This window comes from Oncorhynchus nerka, unplaced genomic scaffold (assembly GCF_034236695.1).
Source record: "Oncorhynchus nerka isolate Pitt River unplaced genomic scaffold, Oner_Uvic_2.0 unplaced_scaffold_475, whole genome shotgun sequence".
Classification (NCBI taxonomy): domain Eukaryota; kingdom Metazoa; phylum Chordata; class Actinopteri; order Salmoniformes; family Salmonidae; genus Oncorhynchus; species Oncorhynchus nerka.
The window spans coordinates 267214-286953 of NW_027040486.1; the positions used below are offsets into that span (position 1 = coordinate 267214).

Sequence of the window (19740 nt, forward strand, 5' to 3'; positions counted from 1 at the left end):
TTATATTGGAAATATAGACAGCCTAGTTATATTGGAAATATAGACAGCCTAGTTATATTGGAAATACAGACAGCCTAGTTATATTGGAAATATAGAAATACAGACAGCCTAGTTATATTGGAAATACAGAAATACAGACAGCCTAGTTATATTGGAAAATACAGACAGCCTAGTTATATTGGAAATATAGAAATACAGACAGCCTAGTTATATTGGAAATACAGACAGCCTAGTTATATTGGAAAACAGAAATACAGACAGCCTAGTTATATTGGAAATACAGAAATACAGACAGCCTAGTTATATTGGAAATACAGACAGCCTAGTTATATTGGAAATATAGAAATACAGACAGCCTAGTTATATTGGAAATACAGACAGCCTAGTTATATTGGAAAATAGAAATACAGACAGCCTAGTTATATTGGGAAATACAGACAGCCTAGTTATATTGGAAATACAGAAATACAGACAGCCTAGTTATATTGGAAATATACAGACAGCCTAGTTATATTGAAATACAGAAATACAGACAGCCTAGTTATATTGGAAATACAGACAGCCTAGTTATATTGAAATATAGACAGCCTAGTTATATTGGAAATACAGACAGCCTAGTTATATTGGAAATACAGAAATACAGACAGCCTAGTTATATTGGAAATACAGACAGCCTAGTTATATTGGAAATAGCCTAGTTATAGAAATACAGACAGCCTAGTTATATTGAAATACAGAAAGTTATAGACAGACAGCCTAGTTATATTGGAAATACAGACAGCCTAGTTATATTGGAAATACAGACAGCCTAGTTATATTGGAAATATAGACAGCCTAGTTATATTGGAAATATAGAAATACAGACAGCCTAGTTATATTGGAAATACAGACAGCCTAGTTATATTGGAAATATAGACAGCCTAGTTATATTGGAAATACAGACAGCCTAGTTATATTGGAAATACAGACAGCCTAGTTATATTGGAAATACAGACAGCCTAGTTATATTGGAAATACAGACAGCCTAGTTATATTGGAAATATAGAAATACAGACAGCCTAGTTATATTGGAAATACAGACAGCCTAGTTATATTGGAAATACAGACAGCCTAGTTATATTGGAAATACAGAAATACAGACAGCCTAGTTATATTGGAAATACAGACAGCCTAGTTATATTGGAAATGTAGACAGCCTAGTTATATTGGAAATATAGACAGCATAGTTATATTGGAAATACAGACAGCCTAGTTATATTGGAAATACAGAAATACAGACAGCCTAGTTATATTGGAAATACAGACAGCCTAGTTATATTGGAAATACAGAAATACAGACAGCCTAGTTATATTGGAAATACAGACAGCCTAGTTATATTGGAAATACAGACAGCCTAGTTATATTGGAAATATAGACAGCCTAGTTATATTGGAAATATAGAAATACAGACAGCCTAGTTATATTGGAAATATAGAAATACAGACAGCCTAGTTATATTGGAAATACAGACAGCCTAGTTATATTGGAAATATAGAAATACAGACAGCCTAGTTATATTGGAAATACAGACAGCCTAGTTATATTGGAAATATAGAAATACAGACAGCCTAGTTATATTGGAAATACAGAAATACAGACAGCCTAGTTATATTGGAAATACAGACAGCCTAGTTATATTGGAAATATAGAAATACAGACAGCCTAGTTATATTGGAAATATAGAAATACAGACAGCCTAGTTATATTGGAAATATAGAAATACAGACAGCCTAGTTATATTGGAAATATAGAAATACAGACAGCCTAGTTATATTGGAAATATAGAAATACAGACAGCCTAGTTATATTGGAAATATAGACAGCCTAGTTATATTGGAAATATAGAAATACAGACAGCCTAGTTATATTGGAAATATAGAAATACAGACAGCCTAGTTATATTGGAAATATAGAAATACAGACAGCCTAGTTATATTGGAAATACAGACAGCCTAGTTATATTGGAAATACAGACAGAGAAACTTCCGGTTGGAGGAAATCAGATCTGCACTCGGTCCTAGGTAGTATTACATTTCATTACATTTCATTATAGTACAACGGTTTGATTTGTCTAATCTTAGCTAATTTCTTCTTAAATAGCTACACAGCCGTTATTTGTATCATAGATAATTGCGTAATTATTATATTGGAAATCCAACAGCCTAGTTACACTGCCCTGAAAGCTAGCCAGCTAGCTAACGTCCACCGTTAGCTAGTCCAAATCTACCGATTAGCAGCACAACTATTACACTCAACTGAACGACTTGATTAGTGTAGTGTTAGCTAGCTACATAGTTGTCTTTGCTGTCTTCGTACCCAAGATAATTGTGTAGTTTAGAGTGTGTAGTTTTATGTCGTCCTTAAATAGGAGACAGCCTAGCTAGCCAACAGCTAGCCAACGCCTAGAACAGAACTTCTGCACTCAACAATCCTAGTTATTTCGCTTCGCTCCACAGGTAGTATCACATTTTTCATTTCATTTCATTACAGTACAACAGCTTGATTTGTTTGATCGTAGCTAGCTACATAGCTAGCTACATAGCCGTTATTTGTATCAAAGATAATTGTGTAGTCTAGAGCGATTTCCTAGGTTAGTTAGCCAGCTATTGTCGTTCTTTTAACGCAACGTAACGTAATCAAACACTGCTAGCTAGCCAGCTATTGGAAATAGCAGCACAGTAGAAACTATTACACTCAACGGAACGACTTGATTAGTGTAGTGTCAACAACAGCAGCCAATGCCAACTAGCCTACTTAGTCAACAACGCAGCCTCTGCCAGCTAGCCTACTTCAGCAGTACTGTATCATTTTAATCATTTTAGTCAATAAGATTCTTGCTACGTAAGTTAACTCTCTGAACATACGTGACGTGTAGTCCACTTGTCATTCCAATCTCCTTTGCATTAGCGTAGCTCTGTGTAGCCTGTCAACTATGTGTCTGTCTATCCCTGTTCTCTCCTCTCTGCACAGACCATACAAACGCTCCACACCGCGTGGCCGACAGCCACCCTAATCTGGTGGTCCCAGACAGCCCACGTGGAGTTCCAGGTCTCCGGTAGCCTCTGGAACTGCCGATCAGACAGCCAACAAGGCAGAGTTCATCTCCGGATGTCTCCCTCCAGTCCCTCGACTTCTTGGCACTGACGGAAACATGGATCACCACAGACAACACTGTTACTCCTACTGCTCTCTCTTCGTCTGCCCAGTTATATCTCGCACACCCCGAGAGCTTCTGGTCAGCGGGGTGGTGGCACCGGGATCCTCATCTCTCCCAAGTGGTCAGCCTCTTTCTCCCCTTACCCATCTGTCTATCGCCTCCTTTGAATTCCATGCTGTCACAGTTACCAGCCCTTTCAAGCTTAACATCCTTATCATTTATCAGACAGCCTCCAGGTTCCCTCGGAGAGTTCATCAATGAGCTTGATGCCTTGATAAGCTCCTTTCCTGAGGACGGCTACCTCTCACAGTTCTGGGAACTTTAACCTCCCACGCCTACCTTTGACTCATTCCTCTCTGCCTCCTTCTTTCCACTCCTCTCCTCTTTGACCTCACCCTCTCACCTTCCCCCCTACTCACAAGGCAGGAAATACGCTCAGACCTCATCTTTACTAGATGCTGTTCTTCCACTAACCTCGTTGCAACTCCCCTCCAAGTCTCCGACCACTACCTATCCTTTTCCCTCTCGCTCTCATCCAACACTTCCCACACTGCCCCTACTCGGATGGTATCGCGCCGTCCCAACCTTACAGACAGCCTCTCCCCCGCTACTCTCTCCTCTTCCATCCTATCATCTCTTCCTCTGCTCAAACCTTCTCCAACCTATCTCCTGATTCTGCCTCCTCAACCAGCCTCCTCCCTTTCTGCATCCTTTGACTCTCTATGTCCCCTATCCTCCAGGCCGGCTCGGTCCTCCCCTCCCGCTCCGTGGCTCGACAGACTCATTGCGAGCTCACAGAACATAGCTCCGGGCAGCCTAGCGGAAATGGAGGAAAATCGCCAGAAATCCAGACGGACCTGACATCCTTTCACTCCTCCTCTCTACATTTTCCTAGTTATCTCTGCTGAAAGCCAGACTACCACTCTAAATTCCAAGCATCTGCCTCTAACCCTAGGAATCTTTGGAAACCTTCTCCTCCCTCCTGAATCAGACCCCCTAGTTCCTCCCTCTCTGCAGATGAATACAACCATTTTGAAAAGAAGGTCGACAGACATCCGATTATATTGGAAATCAAACGACACCGTTGGTTCTGAAATCACACTGCCCTACCCTGTGCTCTGACCTCTTTCTCCTAGTTATCTCTCCAGATGAAACAGCCTTAGTGATATTGCCGACAACCTGACTTGACCCTATCCCCTATATTCCAGAACCATTTCCGGAGACAGCCTCCCTTACCTCATTCGCTCATCAACTCATCCCTGACAGCCTAGTTTATTGGAAATTCAAGAGAGCGAGAGTTATACCCCTTCTGAAAAACAGACACTAGATCCCTCCGATGTGGAAATACAGACCAGTATCCCTAGTTATATTGGAAATCCAAAACTCTTGAACGTGCCTAGTTCCTTGGCCAAATACAGAAATCTCAGAATGACCTTTTGATCCAAATCAGTCAGGTTTCAAGACTAGTCATTCAACTGAGACTAGTTATATTGAAATCACGGAAAGGCAGACCGCACTAGTTAAAGGAAATCTCTCTCCTCTGCTCTCATCCTTCTAGAAATACAGACAGCCTAGTTATATTGTGAACCATCAGATCCTCCTCTCCACCCCCTCTCCGAGTTGGGCATCAGACAGCCCAGTTATATTGGTCCTACCTGACAGGTCCTAGTTACCAGGTTGGCGAGAATCAGTCTCCACACCACGTGTTCACCACTGGTGTCAGACAGGGCCTGTTCTAGGCCCTCTCCTATTCTCGAAATACACCAAGTCACTTGGCTCTGTCATAACCTCACATGGTCTCTCCTATCATTGCTATGCAGACGAAATACAATTAATCCTAGTTTATCTGATGACCAGGTGGAAATCGACATCTCTGCATGTCTGGAAGACATATCCGTAGTGGATGACGGATCACCACCTCAAGCTGAATTGGAAAGACGGAGCTGCTCTTCCTATTGGGAAGGACAGCCTAGTTCCATGATCTGGAAATCACGGTTGACAACTCCATTGTGTCCTCCTCCCAGAGCGCTAAGAACCTTGGCGTGAAATACAACACCCTAGTTATATTAACATACGGTGGCCAGCCTAGGTTCATGCTCTACAACATCCGCAGAGACAGCCTGCCTTACACAGGAAAGGTCCTAATCCAGGCACTTGTCATCTCCCGTCTGGATTACTGCAAATACAGACTGTTGGCTGGGTTATGCCTGTGCCATTAAACCCCTACAACTCATCCAGAACAGCCTAGTGGTGTTCAACCTTCCAACAGCCTAGTTCTATTCAAATCACCCCGCTCCTCCGACTCCCTCCACTGGCTTATATTGGAAATCGCATCCGACAAGACCATGGTGCTTATACGGAGCTGTGAGGGAATAGCACAGTACCTCCAGGTCTGATCAGGCCCTACAGAAAACAAGGGCACTAGTTATCCATCTGAAATGCAGACAGCCTCCCTACCACTGAGGAAATATAGACATACAGACAGCCCAGTTAAATTGGAAATACAGACTGCCTGGCCCCCCAATGGTGGAACAAACATCCTCAGACGCCTAGGACATTGGAGTCAACAGCCAGTTATCCGGAGACACCTGAAACAGACACCTAGTTTAAGGAATACCTAGGAAGGATAAAGAATCCCTAGTTACCCCCTCCCTGAAAAGATTTAGATGCACTACTGTTCCACTGAGGTCATAAGGTGAATGCACCAATTTGTAAGTCGCTCTGGATAAGAGCGTCTGCTAAATGACTTAAATGTTAAATGTTAAATGTATATTGGAAATACAGACAGCCTAGTTATATTGGAAATACAGACAGCCTAGTTATATTGGAAATATAGACAGCCTAGTTATATTGGAAATACAGACAGCCTAGTTATATTGGAAATATAGACAGCCTAGTTATATTGGAAATATAGACAGCCTAGTTATATTGGAAATACAGAAATACAGACAGCCTAGTTATATTGGAAATACAGACAGCCTAGTTATATTGGAAATACAGACAGCCTAGTTATATTGGAAATACAGACAGCCCAGTTATATTGGAAATACAGACATACAGACAGCCTAGTTATATTGGAAATACAGACAGCCTAGTTATATTGGAAATACAGAAATACAGACAGCCTAGTTATATTGGAAATACAGACAGCCTAGTTATATTGGAAATACAGACAGCCTAGTTATATTGGAAATACAGAAATACAGACAGCCTAGTTATATTGGAAATACAGACAGCCTAGTTATATTGGAAATATAGAAATACAGACAGCCTAGTTATATTGGAAATATAGACAGCCTAGTTATATTGGAAATACAGAAATATAGACAGCCTAGTTATATTGGAAATACAGACAGCCTAGTTATATTGGAAATACAGACAGCCTAGTTATATTGGAAATACAGACATACAGACAGCCTAGTTATATTGGAAATACAGACAGCCTAGTTATATTGGAAATACAGACAGCCTAGTTATATTGGAAATACAGAAATACAGACAGCCTAGTTATATTGGAAATACAGACATACAGACAGCCTAGTTATATTGGAAATACAGACAGCCTAGTTATATTGGAAATACAGAAATACAGACAGCCTAGTTATATTGGAAATACAGACAGCCTAGTTATATTGGAAATATAGACAGCCTAGTTATATTGGAAATACAGACAGCCTAGTTATATTGGAAATACAGACAGCCTAGTTATATTGGAAATACAGACAGCCTAGTTATATTGGAAATACAGAAATACAGACAGCCTAGTTATATTGGAAATACAGAAATACAGACAGCCTAGTTATATTGGAAATATAGAAATACAGACAGCCTAGTTATATTGGAAATACAGACAGCCTAGTTATATTGGAAATACAGACAGCCTAGTTATATTGGAAATACAGACAGCCTAGTTATATTGGAAATACAGAAATACAGACAGCCTAGTTATATTGGAAATACAGAAATACAGACAGCCTAGTTATATTGGAAATACAGACAGCCTAGTTATATTGGAAATACAGACAGCCTAGTTATATTGGAAATATAGACAGCCTAGTTATATTGGAAATACAGAAATACAGACAGCCTAGTTATATTGGAAATACAGACAGCCTAGTTATATTGGAAATATAGAAATACAGACAGCCTAGTTATATTGGAAATACAGAAATACAGACAGCCTAGTTATATTGGAAATACAGAAATACAGACAGCCTAGTTATATTGGAAATACAGACAGCCTAGTTATATTGGAAATATAGAAATACAGACAGCCTAGTTATATTGGAAATACAGAAATACAGACAGCCTAGTTATATTGGAAATACAGAAATACAGACAGCCTAGTTATATTGGAAATACAGACAGCCTAGTTATATTGGAAATACAGACAGCCTAGTTATATTGGAAATATAGACAGCCTAGTTATATTGGAAATACAGACAGCCTAGTTATATTGGACGTACACATGTCTAATCTCCAGGGTCTGACCCCTGACCCCTGACCCTCTCTCTGTTAGGAGCCTATGTTTGGGATGCTAACGGTTCCCTTGGAGAGGACCCTGACATGTACAGATGAGGACCTCCGACAGGAAGCTCTGGAGCTGTTCATTATGGTGAGTCCTGTTCATTATGGTGAGTCCTGACTGTTCATTAAGGTGACTCCTGTTCACTATGGTGAGTCCTGACTGTTCATTATGGTGAGTCCTGACTGTTCATTATGGTGAGTCCTGTTCATTATGGTGAGTCCTGTTCATTATGGTGACTCCTGACTGTTCATTATGGTGAGTCCTGTTCATTATGGTGACTCCTGTTCATTATGGTGAGTCCTGTTCATTATGGTGAGTCCTGTTCATTATGGTGAGTCCTGTTCATTATGGTGACTCCTGACTGTTCATTATGGTGAGTCCTGAGAGTCCTGTTCATTATGGTGATTATGGTGAGTCCTGTTCATTATGGTGAGTCCTGTTCATTATGGTGAGTCCTGACTGTTCATTATGGTGAGTCCTGTTCATTATGGTGAGTCCTGTTCATTATGGTGAGTCCTGACTGTTCATTATGGTGAGTCCTGTTCATTATGGTGAGTCCTGTTCATTATGGTGAGTCCTGTTCATTATGGTGAGTCCTGTTCATTATGGTGACTCCTGTTCATTATGGTGAGTCCTGACTGTTCATTATGGTGAGTCCTGTTCATTATGGTGAGTCCTGTTCATTATGGTGAGTCCTGTTCATTATGGTGACTCCTGTTCATTATGGTGAGTCTGTTCATTATGGTGAGTCCTGTTCATTATGGTGAGTCCTGACTGTTCATTATGGTGAGTCCTGTTCATTATGGTGAGTCCTGTTCATTATGGTGAGTCTGTTCATTATGGTGAGTCCTGTTCATTATGGTGAGTCCTGTTCATTATGGTGAGTCCTGTTCATTATGGTGAGTCCTGTTCATTATGGTGAGTCCTGACTGTTCATTATGGTGAGTCCTGTTCATTATGGTGAGTCCTGTTCATTATGGTGACTCCTGTTCATTATGGTGAGTCCTGTTCATTAAGGTGAGTCCTCTTCATTAAGGTGAGTCCTGTTCATTAAGGTAAGTCCTGTTCATTATGGTGAGTCCTGACTGTTCATTATGGTGACTCCTGTTCATTATGGTGACTCCTGTTCATTATGGTGACTCCTGTTCATTATGGTGAGTCCTGTTCATTATGGTGAGTCCTGTTCATTATGGTGAGTCCTGTTCATTAAGGTGAGTCCTGTTCATTATGGTGAGTCCTGTTCATTATGGTGAGTCCTGTTCATTATGGTGAGTCCTGTTCATTATGGTGAGTCCTGTTCATTATGGTGAGTCCTGTTCATTATGTCTCGACCAAACCTTATTAGACTGAAGTTTATCATTCTAATTCATTATACATGTTACAGAATCGAATGATTACTAATAGTTACGTTTGTCTTATTATTCATTATATATGTTACATAATGTCATAATTACATTTCAGGGTGGAATTCTTTAGTCATTACCTTTAAGCATATACATTCCCTCATCATAGGGTTATGTATATCTCTGTGTTCTAGGTGTTTAAGTGTTAGGGTTCCGTCTATCTCTGTGTTCTAGGTGTTTAAGTGTTAGGGTTCTATTTAGCTCTGTTTTCTAGTTGTTTAGGTGTTAGGGTTCTGTCTAGCTATGTGTTCTAGTTGTGTAAGTGTTAGGGTTCTGTCTATCTATGTGTTCTAGGTGTTTAAGTTTAGGATTCTGTGTTCTAGGAGTTTAAGTGTCAGGGTTCTGTCTCTCTCTCTGGGTTATAGGTGTTTAAGTGTTAGGGTTATGTATATCTCTGTGTTCTAGGTGTTTAAGTGTTAGGGTTCTATCTAGCTCTGTGTTCTAGGTGTCTAAGTGTTAGGGTTCCATCTAGCTCTGTGTTCTAGGTGTTTAAGTGTTAGGGTTCTGTCTATATCTGTGTTCTAGGTGTTAGTATTCTGTCTTCTAGGTGTTTAAGTGTTATGGTTCTGTCTATCACTGTGTTCTAGGTGTTTAAGTGTTAGGGTTCTGTCTATCACTGTGTTCTAGGTGTTTAAGTGTTAGGGTTCTGTCTGTGTCGTATCTGTGTTCTAAGTATTAATAAAGGTAAAGGTAAAAAAATGAAGGGATGTGGTTCTATGTTGTAGATCCTGAGGTTCATGGGCGACCCCCACCTGAATGGGGCTCAGGAGAACCTGTTTGGGAACTACATCATTCAGAGAGGACTGGCCAATCAGGGCCTGCGAGACGAGATCCTGGCTCAGCTGGCCAACCAGGTGTGGCGGAACCCTAACCATGACAACGCAGAGAGAGGCTGGCTGCTGCTGCTGGGGTGTGTCTGCTGTTTCCCCCCCTCCGCCAGGCTGCACACACACCTACTGAAGTAAGAACACACACACACACACCTACTGAAGTAAGAACACACACACACACCTACTGAAGTAAGAACACACACACACCTACTGAAGTAAGAACACACACACACACACCTACTGAAGTAAGAACACACACACACAACACAGAACACACACACACCTACTGAAGTAAGAAACACACACACACTACTGAAGTAAGAACACACACACACACACCTACTGAAGTAAGAACACACACACACACACCTACTGAAGTAAGAACACACACACACACACCTACTGAAGTAAGAACACACACACACACCTACTGAAGTAAGTAAGAACAACACACACACACCTACTGAAGTAAGAACAACACACACACACACCTACTGAAGTAAGAACACACACACACACCTACTGAAGTAAGAACACACACACACCTACTGTAAGTGAAGTAAGAACACACACACACACCTACTGAAGTAAGAACACACACACACCTACTGAAGTAAGAACACACACACACACACCTACTGAAGTAAGAACACACACACACACCTACTGAAGTAAGAACACACACACACACCTACTGAAGTAAGAACACACACACACACACCTACTGAAGTAAGAACACACACACACACCTACTGAAGTAAGAACACACACACACACACACTGAAGTAAGAACACACACACCTACTGAAGTAAGAACACACACACACCTACTGAAGTAAGAACACACACCTACTGAAGTAAGAACACACACACACACACCTACTGAAGTAAGAACACACACACCTACACCTACTGAAGTAAGAACACACACACACACACCTACTGAAGTAAGAACACACACACACCTACTGCTGAAGTAAGAACACACACACACACCTACTGAAACACACACACCTACTGAAGTAAGAACACACACACACACACCTACTGAAGTAAGAACACACACACACACACTGAAGTAAGTAAGTAAGAACACACACACACACCTACTGAAGTAAGAACACACACACACACACCTACTGAAGTAAGAACACACACACCTACTGAAGTAAGAACACACACACACACACACACACACACCTACTGAAGTAAGAACACACACACACACCTACTGAAGTGAAGTAAGAACAACACACACACACCTACTGAAGTAAGAACACACACAACACACCTACTGAAGTAAGAACACACACACACACACCTACTGAAGTAAGAACACACACACACACACCTACTGAAGTAAGAACACACACACACACACCTACCTACTGAAGTAAGAAACACACACACACACCTACTGAAGTAAGAACACACACACACACCTACTGAAGTAAGAACACACACACACACCTACTGACCTACTGAAGTAAGAACACACACACACCTACTGGAAGTAAGAACACACACACACACCTACTGAAGTAAGAACACACACACACCTACTGAAGTAAGAAACACACACACACCTACTGAAGTAAGAACACACACACACACCTGAAGTAAGAACACACACACACACACCTACTGAAGTAAGAACACACACACCTAAGAACACACACACACACCTACTGAAGTAAGAAACACACACACAACCTACTGAAGTAAGAAACACACACACACACCTACTGAAGTAAGAACACACACACACACCTACTGAAGTAAGAACACACACACACAAGTAAGACACACACACACCTACTGAAGTAAGAACACTGAAGTAAGAACACACACACACCTACTGAAGTAAGAACACACACACACACACCTACTAAGAACACACACACACACCTACTGAAGTAACCTACTGAAGTAAGAACACACACACACACACCTACTGAAGTAAGAAACACACACACACCTACTGAAGAAGTGAAGTAACACACACACACACACCACACACACACCTACTGAAGTAAGTGAAGTAAGAACACACACACACCTACTGAAGTAAGAACACACACACACACCTACTGAAGTAAGAACACACACACACACCTACTGAAGTAAGAACACACACACACACACCTACTGAAGTAAGAACACACACACACACACCTACTGAAGTAAGACACACACACACCTACTGAAGTAAGGTAAGAACTGAAGTAAGAACACACACACACACCTACTGAAGTAAGAACACACACACACACACCTACTGAAGTAAGAACACACACACACACACCTACTGAAGTAAGAACACACACACACACACCTACTGAAGTAAGAACACACACACACACACCTACTGAAGTAAGAACACACACACACCTACTGAAGTAAGAACACACACACACCTACTGAAGTAAGAACACACACACACACACCTACTGAAGTAAGAACACACACACACCTACTGAAGTAAGAACACACACACACACCTACTGAAGTAACACACACCACACACACACACCTACTGAAGTAAGAAACACACACACACCTACTGAAGTAAGAACACACACACACACACCTACTGAACTGAAGTAACACACACACACACCTACTGAAGTAAGAACACACACACACACCTACTGAAGTAAGAACACACACACACACACCTACTGAAGTAAGAACTACACACACACACCTACTAAGAAGTAAGAACACACACACACACACCTACACACACACACACACCTACTGAAGTAAGAACACACACACACACACCTACTGAAGTAAGAACACACACACACACACCTACTGAAGTAAGAACACACACACACCTACTGAAGTAAGAACACACACACACACACCTACTGAAGTAAGAACACACACACACCTACTGAAGTAAGAACACACACACACACCTACTGAAGTAAGAACACACACACACCTACTGAAGTAAGAACACACACACACACACCTACTGAAGTAAGAACACACACACACACTGAAGTAAGAACACACACACACCTACTGAAGTAAGAACAACACACACACACCTACTGAAGTAAGAACACACACACACACCTACTGAAGTAAGAACACACACACACACCTACTGAAGTAAGAACACACACACACACACCTACTGAAGTAAGAACACACACACACACCTACTGAAGTAAGAACACACACACACACCTACACACACACACCTACTGAAGTAAGAACACACACACACCTAGAAGTAAGAACACACACACACACACCTACTGAAGTAAGACTGAAGTAAGAACACACACACACACCTACTGAAGTAAGAACACACACACACACACCTACTGAAGTAAGAACACACACACACACCTACTGAAGTAAGAACACACACACACACCTACTGAAGTAAGAACACACACACACACACCTACTGAAGTAAGAACACACACACACCTACTGAAGTAAGAACACACACACACACACCTACTGAAGTAAGAACACACACACACACCTACTGAAGTAAGAACACACACACACACACACACACACCTACTGAAGTAAGAACACACACACACACCTACTGAAGTAAGAACACACACACACCTACTGAAGTAAGAACACACACACACACCTACTGAAGTAAGAACACACACACACACCTACTGAAGTAAGAACACACACACACACCTACTGAAGTAAGAACACACACACACACACCTACTGAAGTAAGAACACACACACACACCTACTGAAGAAACAACACACACACCTACTGAAGTAAGAACACACACACACACACACCTACTGAAGTAAGAACACACACACACACACCTACTGAAGTAAGAACACACACACACACACACCTACTGAAGTAAGAACACACACACACACACCTACTGAAGTAAGAACACACACACACACACCTACTGAAGTAAGAACACACACACACACACCTACTGAAGTAAGAAACACACACACACACCTACTGAAGTAAGAACACACACACCTACTGAAGTAAGAACACACACACACCTACTGGAAGAACACACACACACACCTACTGAAGTAAGAACACACACACACACAAGAACACACACACACACCTACTGAAGTAAGAACACACACACACAACCTACTGAAGTAAGAACACACACACACACCTACTGAAGTAAGAACACACACACACACCTACTGAAGTACTGAAGTAAGAACACACACACTGAAGTAAGAACACACCTACTGAAGTAAGACACACACACACACCTACTGAAGTAAGAAACACACACACACACCTACTGAAGTAAGAACACACACACACCTACTGAAGTAAGAACAACACACACACCTACTGAAGTAAGAACACACACACACACCTACTGAAGTAAGAACACACACACACACACACACCTACTGAAGTAAGAACACACACACACACCTACTGAAGTAAGAACACACACACACCTACACACACACACCTACTGAAGTAAGAACACACACACACACCTACTGAAGTAAGAACACACACACACACCTACTGAAGTAAGAACACACACACACACACCTACTGAAGTAAGAACACACACACACACACTGAAGTAAGAACACACACACACACACCTACTGAAGTAAGAACACACACACACACCTACTGAAGTAAGAACACACACACACCTACTAAGAACACACACACACCTACTGAAGTAAGAACACACACACACAACACACACACCTACTGAAGTAAGAACACACACACCTACTGAAGTAAGAACACACCACACACACACCTACTGAAGTAAGAACACACACACACACCTACTGAAGTAAGAACACACACCACACCGGGAAGTAAGAACACACACACACAACTACACACACACACACCTACTGAAGTAAGAACACACACACACACACCTACTGAAGAACACACACAACAACACACACACACACCTACTGAAGTAAGAACACACACACACACCTACTGAAGTAAGAACACACACACACACACCTACTGAAGTAAGAAACACACACACACACCTACTGAAGTAAGAACACACACACAACACACACACACACACCTACTGAAGTAAGAACACACACACACACCTACTGAAGTAAGAACACACACACACACACCTACTGAAGTAAGAACACACACACACCTACACACACACACACCTACTGAAGTAAGAACACACACACACCTACTGAAGTAAGAACACACACACACACACACCTACTGAAGTAAGAACACACACACACACCTACTGAAGTAAGAACACACACACACACACCTACTGAAGTAAGTAAGAACACACACACACCTACTGAAGTAAGAACACACACACACACCTACTGAAGTAAGAACACACACACACACACCTACTGAAGTAAGAACACACACACACACACCTACTGAAGTAAGAACACACACACACCTACTGAAGTAAGAACACACACACACCTACTGAAGTAAGACACACACACACACACCTACTGAAGTAAGAACACACACACAAGTAAGAACACACACACACACACCTACTGAAGTAAGAAACACACACACACACCTACTGAAGTAAGAACACACACACACCTACTGAAGTAAGAACACACACACACCTACTGAAGTAAGAACACACACACACACCTACTGAAGTAAGAACACACACACACCTACTGAAGTAAGAACACACACACACCTACTGAAGTAAGAACACACACACACACCTACTGAAGTAAGAACACACACACACACCTACTGAAGTAAGAAACACACACACACCTACTGAAGTAAGAACACACACACACCTACTGAAGTAAGAACACACACACACCTACTGAAGTAAGAACACACACACACCTACTGAAGTAAGAACACACACACACACTACACACACACACACCTACTGAAGTAAGAACACACACACACACCTACTGAAGTAAGACACACACACACACACACCTACTGAAGTAAGAACACACACACACCTACTGAAGTAAGAACACACACACACCTACTGAAGTAAGAACTGAAGTAAGAACACACACACACACACTGAAGTAAGAACACACACACCTACTGAAGTAAGAACACACACACACACACCTACTGAAGTAAGAACAACACACACACACCTACTGAAGTAAGAACACACACACACACACACACACTACTGAAGTAAGAAACACACACACACACCTACTGAAGTAAGAACACACACACACACCTACTGAAGTAAGAAACACACACACACCTACTGAAGTAAGACTACACACACACACACCTACTGAAGTAAGACACACACACACACCTACTGAAGTAAGAACACACACACACACCTACTGAAGTAAAGAACACACACACACACCTACTGAAGTAAGAAGAACACACACACACACCTACACACACACACACACCTACTGAAGTAAGAACACACACACACACACCTACTGAAGTAAGAACACACACACACCACACACACACACCTACTGAAGTAAGAACACACACACACACACCTACTGAAGTAAGAACACACACACACACACCTACTGAAGTAAGAACACACACACACACACCTACTGAAGTAAGAACACACACACACCTACTGAAGTAAGAACACACACACACACACCTACTGAAGTAAGAACACACACACACACCTACTGAAGTAAGAACACACACACACCTACTGAAGTAAGAACACACACACACACCTACTGAAGTAAGAACACACACACACACCTACTGAAGTAAGAACACACACACACACACCTACTGAAGTAAGAAACACACACACACACTGAAGTAAGAACACACACACCTACTGAAGTAAGAACACACACACACCTACTGAAGTAAGAACACACACACACACCTACTGAAGTAAGACACACACACACACACCTACTGAAGTAAGAACACACACACACACCTACTGAAGTAAGAACACACACACACACCTACTGAAGTAAGAACACACACACACACACCTACTGAAGTAAGAACACACACACACCTACTGAAGTAAGAACACACACACACACACCTACTGAAGTAAGAACACACACACACACCTACTGAAGTAAGAACACACACACACACCTACTGAAGTAAGAACACACACACACCTACTGAAGTAAGAACACACACACACACCTACTGAAGTAAGAACACACACACACACACCTACTGAAGTAAGAACACACACACACACACCTACTGAAGTAAGAACACACACACACACCTACTGAAGTAAGAACACACACACACACCTACTGAAGTAAGAACACACACACACACCTACTGAAGTAAGAACACACACACACACACCTACTGAAGTAAGAACACACACACACACCTACTGAAGTAAGACACACACACACACCTACTGAAGTAAGAACACACACACACACACCTACTGAAGTAAGACACACACACACACACACACCTACTGAAGTAAGAAACACACACACACACCTACTGAAGTAAGAACACACACACACCTACTGAAGTAAGACCTACACACACACACACCTACTGAAGTAAGAACTGAAGTAAGAACACACACACACACCTACTGAAGTAAGAACACACACACACACCTACTGAAGTAAGAACACACACACACACCTACTGAAGTAAGAACACACACACACCTACTGAAGTAAGAACACACACACACCTACTGAAGTAAGAACACACACACACCTACTGAAGTAAGAACACACACACACACCTACTGAAGTAAGAACACACACACACACCTACTGAAGTAAGAACACACACACACACCTACTGAAGTAAGAACACACACACACCTACTGAAGTAAGAACACACACACACCTACTGAAGTAAGAACACACCTACTGAAGTAAGAACACAGTAAGAACACACACACCTACTGAAGTAAGAACACACACACACACCTACTGAAGTAAGAACTACACACACACACCTACTGAAGTAAGAACACACACACACCTACTGAAGTAAGAACACACACACACCTACTGAAGTAAGAACACACACACACACCTACTGAAGTAAGAACACACACACACCTACTGAAGTAAGAAACACACACACACACACACACCTACTGAAGTAAGAACACACACACACACACCTACTGAAGTAAGAACACACACACACACACCTACTGAAGTAAGAACACACACACACACCTACTGAAGTAAGAACACACACACACACCTACTGAAGTAAGAACACACACACACACCTACTGAAGTAAGAACACACACACACACACCTACTGAAGTAAGAACACACACACACACACCTACTGAAGTAAGAACACACACACACCTACTGAAGTAAGAAGTAACACACACACACACACACACACCTACTGAAGTAAGAACACACACACACACACCTACTGAAGTAAGAACACACACACACACCTACTGAAGTAAGAACACACACACAACTACACACACACACACCTACTGAAGTAAGAACACACACACCTACACACACACACACCTACTGAAGTAAGAACACACACACACCTACTGAAGTAAGAACACACACACACACCTACTGAAGTAAGAACACACACACACACACACACACACCTACTGAAGTAAGAACACACACACACACCTACTGAAGTAAGAACACACACACACACACCTACTGAAGTAAGAACACACACACACACACCTACTGAAGTAAGAACACACACACACACACCTACTGAAGTAAGAAACACACACACACACCTACTGAAGTAAGAACACACACACACACCTACTGAAGTAAGAACACACACACACACACCTACTGAAGTAAGAACACACACACACACACCTACTGAAGTAAGAACACACACACACCTACTGAAGTAAGAACACACACACACACACACCTACTGAAGTAAGAACACACACACACACACACACACACACCTACTGAAGTAAGAACACACACACACCTACTGAAGTAAGACACACACACACACACCTACTGAAGTAAGAACACAAGAACACACACACACACACCTACTGAAGTAAGAACACACACACACACCTACTGAAGTAAGAACACACACACACACACCTACTGAAGTAAGAACACACACACACACACCTACTGAAGTAAGAACACACACACACCTACTGAAGTAAGAACACACACACACCTACTGAAGTAAGAACACACACACACCTACTGAAGTAAGAACACACACACACACACCTACTGAAGTAAGAACACACACACACACACCTACTGAAGTAAGAACACACACACACACACCTACTGAAGTAAGAACACACACACACACACCTACTGAAGTAAGAACACACACACACACCTACTGAAGTAAGAACACACACACACCTACTGAAGTAAGAACACACAGTAAGAAGTAAGAAACACACACACACACCTACTGAAGTAAGAACACACACACACACACCTACTGAAGTAAGAACACACACACACACCTACTGAAGTAAACACACACACACACACCTACTGAAGTAACACACACACACCTACTGAAGTAAGAACACACACACACACACCTACTGAAGTAAGAACACACACACACACACCTACTGAAGTAAGAACACACACACACACACACACCTACTGAAGTAAGAACACACACACACACACACACCTACTGAAGTAAGAACACACACACACACACCTACTGAAGTAAGAACACACACACACACCTACTGAAGTAAGTAAGAAGTAAGAACACACACACACCTACTGAAGTAAGAACACACACACACACACCTACTG

At 41.7% G+C, this 19740-nt stretch overlaps 1 protein-coding gene across 1 annotated transcript in view; it reads left to right on the forward strand.

The window, feature by feature from the left end:
• Nucleotides 1-19740, forward strand: part of LOC135571261 (unconventional myosin-XV-like) — a 117825-nt gene that overhangs the window by 23230 nt on the left and 74855 nt on the right. The window contains exons 2-3 of the mRNA XM_065017042.1: nt 7717-7812; nt 9854-10089. Of these exons, the coding sequence (XP_064873114.1) occupies nt 7723-7812; nt 9854-10089 (326 nt within the window). The 5' untranslated portion in view covers nt 7717-7722. The remainder of the gene's footprint in view (nt 1-7716; nt 7813-9853; nt 10090-19740) is intronic.